At 43.2% G+C, this 12,484-nt stretch overlaps 2 protein-coding genes across 3 annotated transcripts in view; one reads left to right on the forward strand and one right to left on the reverse strand.

Moving 5' to 3' along the window:
- The window catches only part of LOC106972991 (zinc finger protein 677-like), a 433,591-nt gene that overhangs the window by 176,237 nt on the left and 244,870 nt on the right, over nt 1-12,484 (reverse strand). The gene's annotated exons all lie outside the window — the stretch shown is intronic.
- LOC128313284 (protein FRG2-like-1) lies at nt 6,061-8,668 on the forward strand. 2 transcript variants are annotated; one of them, XM_053210987.1, is made up of 4 exons: nt 6,062-6,566; nt 6,841-6,915; nt 7,138-7,218; nt 7,464-8,668. In XM_053210987.1, the coding sequence occupies exons 1-4, from the start codon at nt 6,386-6,388 to the stop codon at nt 8,027-8,029; spliced, it is 903 nt and encodes a 300-aa protein (XP_053066962.1). In that variant the 5' UTR covers nt 6,062-6,385; the 3' UTR covers nt 8,030-8,668. The 2 variants fall into 2 exon arrangements, with proteins under 2 accessions (XP_053066963.1, XP_053066962.1); XM_053210988.1 differs by lacking the exon at nt 6,841-6,915 and having other exon boundaries at nt 6,061-6,566.

Below are 12,484 nucleotides of genomic sequence, written 5' to 3' on the forward strand. Positions count from 1 at the left end.
TGGCCACCGGTAAACAGTATGGAGATTTCCACAAAGTATTAAAACCAGAAATATAATACAACCCAGTAATTCTACTTTTGAGTATATGCCCGAGGAAAATTAAAACACTAATTTGAAAAGATACACACAATGCTGCTGTTTACAGCATTATTTACAATAGCTAAGGTACGGAAGCATTCTGGGTGTCCATCAATAGATAAAAATGGGATATATATATATATATATATATATATATATACATGATGGAATATTACTCAACCATAAACAAGAATGAAATCATGTCATTTGTGACAACATGAATAGACCTAGAGTTTATTATGTTCCATGAAATAAGTCAGAGAGAGAAGGACAAATACCATATGATTTCACTTATTTGTGGAATCTAAAAATCAAAAGAAATGAATGAATGAACAACAACAACAAAAGAGACACATACTCACAAACACAGAGAATGAACTGGTGGTTGCCAGTGGGGAGGGTGTAGAGGGATAGATGAAAGAAATGAAGGGGACTAAGAGGCACACACTTTCAGTGATAAAATAAATAATCCATGAGGATGGAGAGTTACAGCATAGGGAATATAGTCAATAATACAGTAACAACTGTGTGAGGCGACAGAAGGTGACCATACTTATCATGGTGAGCATATCATAATGTACATAGTTGTCAAATCACTACGTTGTACACCTGAAACTAATATGATATTATGTGTCAACTCTACTTCAGTTAAAAATTTTGAAAAAGGAAAAAACCCCAAATACATGCCATCTGGGATAAACTGGCATGAATTTGTAGAAGGTAGGTTTTTCTTTAAAGTGTGAGGATGCCAGTTGGCCATGTTGGAATGAGGGAGATTTGGGAGGAGCACCCTCAAATGTCTAAGGTGAGGAAGTAAGGGGAGGCTTCCACTTTACTGAAATTCACTTCAATGGATAAAGAAAATGTGGTGTATCCATATACAATGGAACATTATCCAGCAACACAAAAGAAGGAAATCCTACCATTTGCAACAACACAGATGGCTCTCGAGGGCATTCTGCTAAGCAAGATGAGTCAGATAGACAAAGATGCATATATGACATAGTTTGTATGTGGAATATAAATAAAACCAAACTCCTAGACAATAGAATGGTCATTGACAGGGATGGGTGCCAGGGGAGATGGGGAGATGGTAGTCAAAGGGTACAAGCTTCCAGTTATAAGATGAATAAGTTTCTGGGGTTCTAATGTACAGCATGGTGACTATAGCTAACAATACTGTGTTATATACTTGGAAGTTGCTAAGAGAATAGATTTTAAACATTCCCAATACACCAAAAAAAGAATTACGTAATGAGATAAAGGTCTTAACTACCCCTGTTGTGGTATTCATTTTGCAATATATATGTGTATCAAATTGTCACGTTGTATATCTTAAACTTGCACAATGTTACATGTCAATTGTATCTCAATAAAACTGGGAGGGAAAAACACTCATTGTCTTCATGGTGCTTGCTTAAGATATTAGAATCCCTTCCATATTGTGGGAGGATGCCAATAGTTTTGCTTCTATTTTTCTTTTCTTTTTCTTTTTCTTTTTTTTTTTTTGAGAGAGAGAGCACATGCAAATGGGGTAGGGGCAGAAGGAGAGATTGGGAGAAGAGGATCTTAAGCAGGCTCCATGCTCAGCATGGAGCCCAGTGTGGGGCTTGATCTCATCACCCCGGGATAATGACCTGAGCTGAAATCAAGAGTCCAAAGCTTACCTGATTGAGCCACCCAGGAGCCCCTCTATTTTTCTTACTTGGACCATTCCTGCTGGGCACTGCAAACCTTGTGCACACTGTGACTGCCAGCATGGCAGTGAAATTGGGGTCCTGGCCAAAGTGCTTGGGTGCAGCATGGGGTGCATCAATAAGTCCACCTCCCATCCTAAGGCTGGTTCATGAGCTAAGAGAGAATTCAGTTCAAGTCTTTTTTTATTTTTTAAGTTTGAGAGACACAGAGAGAATGCAAGTGGGGGAGGGGAGAAAGAGAGGGAGAATCCCAGGCAGGCTCTGTACTGTCAGCACAGAGCCCAACATGGGGCTTGAACTCACAAAACGACGAGATCGTGACCTGAGCTGAAATCAAGAGTCAGATGCTCAACCGACTGAGCCACCCAGGTGCCCCTTCAAATCAAGTCTTTAGATGGAAGGCTGGATGGAGCCACATGGGCGGATGTCATCTCAGGTTTCCTGACAGGTCAGATCTATTCCTGGATATGTGGGTAGGCGTCAGCCTGGTAGGATGTTGTAGAAAAACACCAGTCAAATAAAATATGTTTTACCCTCAGTGAAGAGTAACAAGACATCTCAAAAAAGGAAAAAGAGACCTAGGACCTATGGAAACATTTCACAGTAAAAGAAATGCAAATGGTCCTTTCACATATACAGAAGTATCCAACCTCAAGGGGCGCCTGGGTCGCTCACTTGGTTGAGCATCCGACTCATGATTTAGACTCAGGTCGTGATCTCACAGTTGGTGAGTTCCAGCCCCCAATCAGGCTCTGCGCTGGCAGCACAGGTCCTGCTTGGGATTCCGTCTCCCTCTCTCTCTGCCCCTCCCCCACTTAGTCTCTATCTCTCAAAATAAATAAAAATAAACTACAAAACTAGAAATTTCAGCATACATATTCCTTAAATTTTATAATTTTATTTTATATTTTTATATATTTTATATACAAGACAAAATTTAACATATATGTAATATAATAATATATAGAAATCGAAACATTATATACTAAATATGTATCTGTTATATATAACATACAAGTTATATATATCATATATATTGACATATATTATACAACTTAAAATATATGTGTTATAGGGGGACCTGGCTGCCTTAGTCAGTGGAGCATAAAACTCTTGATCTCAGGGTTATGAGTTTGAGCCCCACATTGGGTGCAGAGATTACGTGAAAGTAAAATCCTTAAAAATATGTTATATATATATATATTTCATATATTTCTATAACATAAGATATATATTTACGTATACAATGGGTAAATTTTTATGTATTATTATATTCTATACATATATTATTATTATTTATCATTTTGCGTTCCTGAGTGAGGAACCCTGAAAACTATTGAGCTCTTTGTATATTTCTATTGAATCTCTGTCTGAGCTTGGAGATGGCTGTGCATGCAGAACAAAGAAAAAGACATCGGGATTCCAGCATCCTCGGATTCCAGTTCTAAGAATGGCCTCAACCACCCAGATTCCTCACCTTTGCCTTTTTTGCTTCTGTCAGTCTTGCCAAAAGGCCCGGGGTCTGGAATTGCTGAGGCTTCCTTGGTTCCAGGTTCTTCTCCTCCCTGGAGGCCGAGGGCTGGGAGACGAGGGCCCCAGCCCAGCCCTTCAGGGGACACCTCCTGGTCCTCGCCATGTGTCCGCAGGCCTGATAACAGTTCTTGCACATTATCTGTGGGTCGAAGAGGACAGTGGTCAGTGAGACAGCATCAGTCACAGGCAGTTTTCAAAGGTTACTATCATGACAAGCGTTTTGATTTGGGAATTGTTTTTTCTGGAGGGCACACAGACATGTAACCTCTTAAGTGTCTGGAACTTCATGATACAATCAATAGTCATATCCGCAACTCATTTCATTCTAGTAACAAAAATTTTTTTTATTTAAGTTTTTATTTAAATTCTAATTCACAACCCATTTTAAATCGGGAACCAAGGACAAAAGATCAAAAGGTCTGAGGAGGATGATACTCAGCTGTCCTTGCAGCTCAAATTTTGGATGCTGAGCAAACTCCATGGGACATAGTGAATATGTCCAGGATGACTGAGAAAGGATGAGGCGGACCAGAAGCTTCCCCCTCCAGCTGGCCTTTTTAATGCCCGAGGAGGCCCCGCTCAAGCTTTGGAGCTCACCGCACCAGCTGGAGACAATCCACTTTGATTAATCACCAGCCCCCTCTGAAGATATAAAGGGATTATTTCCTGTTAATTTTCCTCGGCATTTTTATTTCATTTTTATTTGTTTTTTATTTTGCCACACATCTGATACCATCAACTATAATTTGATGAGTGTCATTTCCAAGCATTTAAGATATTTTAACATACATGTGCATACTTTTTAAATTTATATATTGCTTTCTGAAAGTGCAAGATATGTATATACATCCACAGACTGTTCAATTCTGTATCATGACTTTTCTCTCAATTGTTTCTGAAGAATCTCCCTTTCCCACCTATACCTGTAGTTCATCCTGTTTCACCACTGTTTGCCATTTACTTGGGTCGACAGACTGGACTTTTTGGTTTTAATCTCTGATCCTATTCAAGGGGATTTATGTTGTTTCTAATATTTTCCTTCCACTGGCAATGCTGCCACGAACATTCTTGGCCCATGTTCTTGTTTGCTATGAATTCCCTGTTGTTATGAACAGAAAGTGAGGAACCAAATTTCTGCATCATGGTTTTCAGGCATCTTCATATTTCGTGGCCATATTGTCCCCTGAAGGGGTTAAGCCAATCACAACCCACACTAACCCTGGAGGAGAGTCTTCAATTCCCCACATCCTGGGTACACAGAGTAATATCTGAATTTTATGCATGTGAGCTGGTGATGTTGTTTATTTCCATTTGTTTTATTCTCAGCAATGCTGTATGTAACATAATATCATGTTCATCACAGGCTTACTGACGCGTGAGCTGGTTTTTTTTTAAATTTCTTTTTCAATTCACTGTGGATTGTCTTTCTTTCCTTTTAATGGGTAGATATTACTTTTTATATTTCCTGGATATATTTCTCTCTGAATGATGGGACTTGGAAGTATGTGCTTCCATTTTGTAACTGGTCTTAAATTATATTTTCAGACAAGATGTTCTAGTTTTAGTGATATAATAAGTATTAGTAATGTAGGAACTTTATTTAGATCCTGGTTCAAAAAAAAACAATTAAAAGATTTGTTTGAGTAATTTCCGAGAATGTGAATATGAACTGGGTATTAGACGACATTAAGAAATTAAAAAATAGGGGTGCCTGGTTGGCTCAGTCAGTAAAGCATGTGACTCTTGTACTCAGAATTGTGAGTTCAAGCCCCAGGTTGGGTGCAGAGATTACTTAAAAATAAAATCTTCAAAATAAAAAAAAATTAAGTAAAAAATAAATTTGTGTTGTAATAGACTGGAAGTCTTTTCCTCTTTATATCCTTGAGTAGTTATTTATTAGAGATGAATGTTATGGCTCGCCACTGGTTGATTACAGAAATCCTGAATTCCACGATTTGCACTCAAGATTCCAGCTCCATTTCCCACCGAACCCCCATTCCAAAGGAGAAGTTTTCAGTGGATGATACAAGAATGGCAAAACACCGACACATTTTGAGGTGGCCTTAAAAAACAGATTCACTTTATTTTCTTTAATTGTGTCCATGCTTGAAATTTCCATATTAAAACCTTTAATGAGGGCGCTTGAGCGGCTCAGTCAGTGAAGCTCAGGTCTTGATCTCAGGGTTGGTGGGTTGAAGACCCACATGGTGCTGAGCACTGTGAGTGAGGAGCCTGCTTGGGATTCTCTCTGCCCCTCCCCCCACTTGCACGTGCATTCTCTCTCTCTCAAAATAAATAAACTATTAAAAAGGTTTAAAAACCTTTAATGAAAATAAACCAATATTGGCGAACTATCTTCACCGTGAATTATTTTTAGTTCATTGCTGGTTTCACTTTTATATAAACATGTGCTATTTGTCAGATGTACTCATAGGTAAGATTGACTTGTTGATGTTCCTACAGTGACATCCAGTCCTTAAAGGTCCAGGCAGAGTTCCCGCTCTCTTTGGCCAAGAATGGAAACACAGGAGAGAAATACGCCCTTTGCATCAGAGGGGTCTGGTGGACATTTTTTTTAAGTCCGATTTTCCTGTGACTTACTCAGAACGAAATTATCAGTGAGAAGAATACTGACAACACATGTTTTCCAACGATATGGAAGAAATCTTTCTGATAAACCTACCTAATCCCTGTACTCCTGGGAAGAAGGAACACGAATCCAGCAGGGTCTTAACTAGTTGTGGGTGGGAGTTGGACCAGAAGTAAGAGAGGGAGGGGTCCCCAGCCTTCCAGTCCCTCTGCCCCCTGGCTTTGTTGTCCCGCTTTTTGTCACCACCACAGGCCCCTGCAAAAGGCTCCCCTTGGCTGAGCGGGGGGCCCCCACAGGAAGCACAAGCGGCCACGTTCCATCTCTCGCGAGAGCCCAGGTTCCCGAGCGGCAGGAAGGTGGAATTTTTCCAGCCAATAGGAGCGAGCCACGCCCTGCGAGGGCGCCTAGAAAAGGCAGGTGCCAGCGGGCGGTCTGCACTTGGGAGACCTGGCGGTGCCGGGTGAAGGCCGTCCCCGGGGGCTTCCAGATGGACTCTGGAACTGAAGGCTCAGAGCCCCGCAGCTCATCCGTGCGACACCCCACTGACCGGCCGCCCTGCCACCAGAACTCGTTCCCAGAAAGCGGCTCAGAGGTGGAGGAGAAAGCACTGGAAGGGAAAGAGGAGACGTTACTGTCGCCGTTGAGAGAGAGCCGCACCCAAAGGCGAGGTAGGAGTCGGGTGGGTTGTGTGGGGGGGCTGGAAGGAGGGGTGGGGGTCAGGGTTGTATTCGGAAATCGGTGGTAGGAACATCACCCAGCTCCAGGGAGGCTTTGAGAAACGGGGCATTGATCCCCTGGGACCAACTTGCTCAGGTTCACCTCGGACCCTGGCTGAACACCCTCTGCTGAGAGAACCGTCCACAAATCGGGGTGTGGGATGGACTAGAGGGTTCTGCGGGCCTCGAGAGAGGCCACTCGCGCAAAAGGCCTCTTTTCCCCCAGGGTCAGAGCCCAAGACAGAGGAGGAGGATCCCAGGGAAATTGAGCCCCAAAGGGACAGCTGCATTTCCGGATCAGGTGAGAGCTGGTTTTGCTGCGGAGGGGGCACAGGACGTGGGGCGGCTCTGTCTCCCCGGTCAGGGAACTGGAGCTCGGTGGCACCCTCGCACATCCTGGGCTCTAGGAAGAGCTGGGAACCTGGCCTTGGCTGCCAGCCCCGGTCCTCGCGTGTGCAGGACGGATTAGGGCCGCGAGGGTGTCGGCCCGAGGCGGTCACAAAACCTCTGGCCTTGTCCACAGAATCGGAAGGCTGCTCCAGTTGGGAGGGCTCCGGCAAGAGGCAAGTCACTTCCAGCGACAGCGCCTGCCCCCCGGCAGCAGGTAGGATCTTGCTTTGGGGCGGAGGTGCGCGGAGAGGAAGGCAGGTCAAGCACGCGGGGCGTGGGCACAGAGGGTTGTTGAGGGGCTGACTCGGGTGAGGAGGCCTGGAATCCAGAGAGCTCTGGGGGACCCGTGCCGGGCCTGGCCTCGCCTCGTCCCAGAGCCGGGGCAGGAGGTTCACCCGAGGGGGTGGGGTCCCCGGGAATCCAGCTGGCGGGGCGCCCGGCCACGTGCTGCCTCCGCAGGGACCTCTCCAGCAGGTGAGCGCAGTGTGACTCCGGGAAAGAGGAAACGGACGACGCCGGACTCGGGCCAGGGCAGCGAGAGCGAGGAGACCGCGGGTGCCCAGCGCAGGAGACGCGGGGCGCGGGGCGCCGGGCGCGGCCGGCGGAGCAGGTGCAGGTCCCCGGGAGACCGGCCGCCCCCACTTCGGAAGAGGCTGGTGACCGCCGTGCGCGCCCTGTCTGAGGCCGTCCGTCAGGACGTGGCTGGGGCGTGGGAGCAGCGGGAGCGTTCCCCGCTGACCTGGGAGCAGCGCTCCGGGCTCGGGCGGCTCTGGGCGCCTCTGTGCGCGGCCTTGCAGACCGTCTACACCATGGCCAACCAGGCGGCCTACGTCTTCCCTGCAGAGAGCTGGCTCGTCCCAGCCCCGCCGCCGGGCCCCCGGGCTCCAGCTGGGGATACAGGAGAAGCCCGGGGCTCCCCCCGCGAGGGACGAGGGGCCTCCCCTCCCGGGGTCGGGAGCGAGGCCGCCCGCGCTGGGGAAGGCACCCGCGCTGCCGCAGAGCTGCGCGCGCAGCCCCCGGGGTGAGACCAAGGCCCTGCTACCGCCCACACTGCGGGTACCGCGCGTGTCAGACTTGGGGCGCTCGGAGCAAAGGCACTGCGAACACCGAGTGCGGAGCTGACGAGCTCGTGTCCGATTTCGTGTTAGGCACTGTAGTGTGTTTTGAGGGTCTTAGGACGGCCCAGCATTATTTCATGATGAGAACAGGTATCGGGCTGTAATTCCTCTGTTGTTGCCAACGTCTCGCCAAGTAAACATACTTCTCTCCTCCCCTTTGATCCGAAAAGGCGCTAAGTCTTGGGTCCCCTGCCTCCAGTCTTGGAGGACTGAAGCCACAGGCCTGGGGAGCATCTATGTGGAGGGATGGTTGTATTGTTCAGTTTGGTGAAGTCACCATGTCGGTTTGTCCTTCGCTTTTCAGTTCCTCTATATGAAACCTGGTTCAAGATACATTAGTGTTATTGACCGTATGTGCTTATTCTCACAGCTGGCTCATATGCCAAATTTTAAGTTTTCTTCTATTTTGCAGATTTCAAGTTATCCTATTTATGAGAGGATATTTAAGATAGATGCTGTCATTTTATATATATTTTATGTACTTTCCAATTTGTGTTTTACACTGGGATCATGTAGTCTTTCATCTATAAATGTGCAGAATTTTATGTAAGCAAAATAAACCTTTTTCCGTATTGTCTTGTCCTTTGGTTCCTAATTTCTACATAACAGCGATAAAATAAAGATGCTGCTCATGGATTGTAGGTCTTAGATAATTTCATATTTATCTAGATGGAGTTTGTTTTATGGCAAGTGAGGGTTAGGAAGGAGGCTGTTTTCTTTTCACCTCTACTGCATTTCCACCTTGACTTTCCTACACCTAGCAGCTCTTCTTGTAGGACGGGGATAGCAGTCAATTATCCCACTGAATGGGGCAATTCAATTATAATATATTATAAATCAGTTTGAACCCATGCCCTGGCTTCAAATTATACAAAACAAGTGCCTGCATGTGTACAAAAAATTACAATTGGCAAGTTACATTTGGGGATTGGAGGTGCAATTACCAAAGGATGAAAAGTAAAATTTTTAAATAATAAAATAATACAACAAAATAAAAAAACAGAACACCTGGGAATAAATCCAATAAAAATGTATCAAGTGTATATGAGAAACCATAGAAGATTTCAGAAACATATGAAAGTAGACATAAACAAATATAAAATCACATCATTGTTCTTAGATAGACAAACTTCATATTATCAAACATCAAATGTCCCTAAGCTAATTTATAAATTTAATTTGTTTCTGAAACAGATTCCACCAGTTCCTTATTGAATCCAAGCATGTTATTACAAAAAAAAAAATCCCTACAGCTGAAAATACAAATAAAAATATGCAAGAAAACTCTGAAAAAGAAAAAAAGATGAGATTAAACTTTTAGTTAAGCAAGAGCTCTAGAGATCTCCTGTACAACATCGCACATATAGTCCTCAATGTATTTGTACACTTAAAAATCCATTAAGAGTGGGGCAAGTGGACATGCACCCCAATGTTTAGAGCAGCGCTATGGACAATAGCCAAATTATGGAAAGAGCCCAAATGTCCATTGGCTGATGAAGGATAAAGAAGTGGTATATATATGCAATGGAGTACTACTCGGCAATCAAGAAGAATGAAATCTTGCCGTTTGAAACAATGTGGATGGAACTAGAGTGTATTATGCCAAGCAACGTAAGTCAGAGAAAAACAAACATATGATTTCACTCATATGTGGAATTTGAGAAACTCAACAGATGAACATAGGGGAAAGGAAGGGAAATTAAAATAAAAAACAAGAGGGAGGCAAACCATAAGGGACTCTCAAGTACAGAGAACAAACTGAGGGTTGCTGGAGAAGGGGTGTGTGGGGGGAATGGGTTTTGGGTGACGGGCATGAAGGAGGGCACTAAGACCACTAAGGTGCCCTATCATATAAGTTATAAACATAGAAATGAAATGAAAGTACCTGAAAAGGATTTTCAGAGTTACAATCAAAGAGAAGAACATGCCAACAATAATTTACATCAGGGATCACTGGATTATTTGCACAACTCAGTGCCAGTATATTTGGAAGTGTACATGATGCGGAAATTTGGTACGAAGATATGCTTTACCAATATTGATCTCCCTAGTGTTAACAGGAAGTCTAAACAGAACAGTATCTACAAAAAGGGAGAAGTTTCTGAGACCCTCACAAATAAAAGCACCAGGATCAGAAGGTGAAATGCGAAGATTCAATTATTCCTTTAACTCTCAGTTAAGCCAATATTCATTTAAATTAAATTAATTTTTAAAAATTTAAATTTAATTTGAGAGAGAGAAAGAGAGAGAACAAGCACACAAGTAGGGGAGGGGCAGAGAGAAAGAGAGAGAGAGAATCCCAAGCAGGCTCTGGGCTGTCGGCACAGAGCCTGACATGGAACTCAATCTCACGAACTGTGAGATCATGACCTGAGTCGAAATTCAGAGTTGGATGCTTAACCAACTGAGTCACCCAGGTTCCCCAATACTCTTTTAAATAGCACTGGGTGGTTACCACATCTTTCCACACCTGTAGTTTTGCTGATTTTTCAGTCATCAGCTCTGATTAACTTTATTATTAAGAAACAAGAGTTCAAATTAATCCTTTGTTTTCCCTACCCACAAATACACAATCAAATACTCCCCGTATTCAAGTCAGACACTAGAACCATAATGGTGGACAACCCTTAGTTCACAAATATAAATACCGAAACATTACACATAGAGGCAAACACACATGCATATGCACAACATACACTCAAATGCACAGCCATACACATTGACACACTCACATACACTGCATAGCAAACTCACACTCATGCACACACTCATCAAATACAAGCACACACTCACATTTACACACTCACCCATATTCCTACATTCCCAGTCCCGTGTATGTAATTACATTCAAACTGTCTGCATGCACATGTGTGTCTCGACGATATGCTCCCATGTTGGAAGAATACAGGAATCTCCTGACCTTGGATGCCTGAAAGCGGGGGGCACTTTCCACCTTTCTAACATCTTCCATCCCTGCAACAACCCCAAAGATGATATTTACCACGTGCTACATCTTAAAGTGCTGGAAGCATTGCCACTGCAGGTGCAGGCAAACAGGGCAAAGTTGGAAGGTTGCAGGTGTGTTGGAGCAGAGTCCAAATGAGGCCAGAGGGAGAGGGATAGTTAGTGTGCAGAGAGCATGGGAGCATGGAGAAACAGATGCAAAACTCTTCAAAGGCATAAGATGCCACAGTACTTGGTAAATACAGATAGGGACAGAAAAGCAAGGGGGAAATGCTAAGATGAACCCTGAAGTATGGGATCAGAGTCAGGGACCTCAGTATGTGCACAGAGTTGGCTGTAGATATGCAAGTAAAATCAGTATGAAAAATAATTCAGTAAGCTAATAGGATATACTATTGATATACAAAGAAAAATGAAAGAGGGCTCATGAAATAAATAGCTTTAAAAAAATAAAATGAAATAAACCCACCAGGTATGAACCTAACAAAAATGTGTAAAGCCAATATGTAGGAAAAAATAAAATATTCCTGACATATACGAAAGTAGAAATAAATGAATGTAAATTTACATCATGTTCTTGAGTGGAAAAACTAAATATTATAAAAGGTCAATTTTCCTTAAGCTAATTTATAAATTTCATTGGATCATGATACAGATACCATCAGTTAGTTTTTCGAATTAACAATGTTACTGCAAAAATCTAACAGAATAATGAACAAAGAATAGGCACAAAAACTCTAAAAAAAAAAAAAACAAAAAACAAAACTAAAAAAAACAAAATGGGTATGGTTATCCTTCTGAGATGTTTTTTTATTAACAGACTATTGGTCAGTGAAGTCAAAAATTGAGAAGTATGCCAAAGTGCACAAGAAAAGTTAATAACCAGCAAAAACTAAAGTGGGGACACATCATTAACGCTTGGTATTTGGGAAATGGTAATTCCTATCAAAATGACCATGAATGGTCTTTTCTTTAAATCCCTCAGCAAGATAAAGGTCAAACAAAAGGGAAGTCTATAGGGTAAAAAATAATTAAAACAAGGTTAAATTCTTCGTAAGACTTGCTTCTTTCTCCCTGAGTAAACTTTTCTTAAAAATCTAATTTTCAAGCATAAAATAGTCTTCCAAAGTAACTGAGAACAAAGTTTTTTAAAAATTGCAATTGCAATGATATTTGGCAACTAAGGAGCTTAATCAATATACAGGTGCAATCTGGTAGTTCTGAAAGGCGTTTGGATTTATAATTCATCTCAAGAGGTGTAGATTCGAATATCAAAGAGAGAAAATTGATGACCACCCACATAGGCAGAAATGTTTGTTCCTTTAAAACAACAAGCCGCCCTCCACCCCCCACAGCCCAGGGCCCAGCGGCGAACGCCAGGGAAGGCGGTCCAGCAAA

This window comes from Acinonyx jubatus, chromosome E2 (genome assembly GCF_027475565.1).
Source record: "Acinonyx jubatus isolate Ajub_Pintada_27869175 chromosome E2, VMU_Ajub_asm_v1.0, whole genome shotgun sequence".
In the NCBI taxonomy this organism is placed as follows: Eukaryota; Metazoa; Chordata; class Mammalia; order Carnivora; family Felidae; genus Acinonyx; species Acinonyx jubatus.

Excerpts from the sequence above, each read along its gene's own strand:
- LOC128313284 (XM_053210987.1), top strand. The coding sequence starts at position 6,386 with ATGGACTCTGGAACTGAAGGCTCAGAGCCCCGCAGCTCATCCGTGCGA. Across the intron at positions 6,567-6,840 it reads GAGCCGCACCCAAAGGCGAG|GGTCAGAGCCCAAGACAGAG; the intron begins GTAGGAGTCGGG and ends CTTTTCCCCCAG. Across the intron at positions 6,916-7,137 it reads CAGCTGCATTTCCGGATCAG|AATCGGAAGGCTGCTCCAGT; the intron begins GTGAGAGCTGGT and ends CCTTGTCCACAG.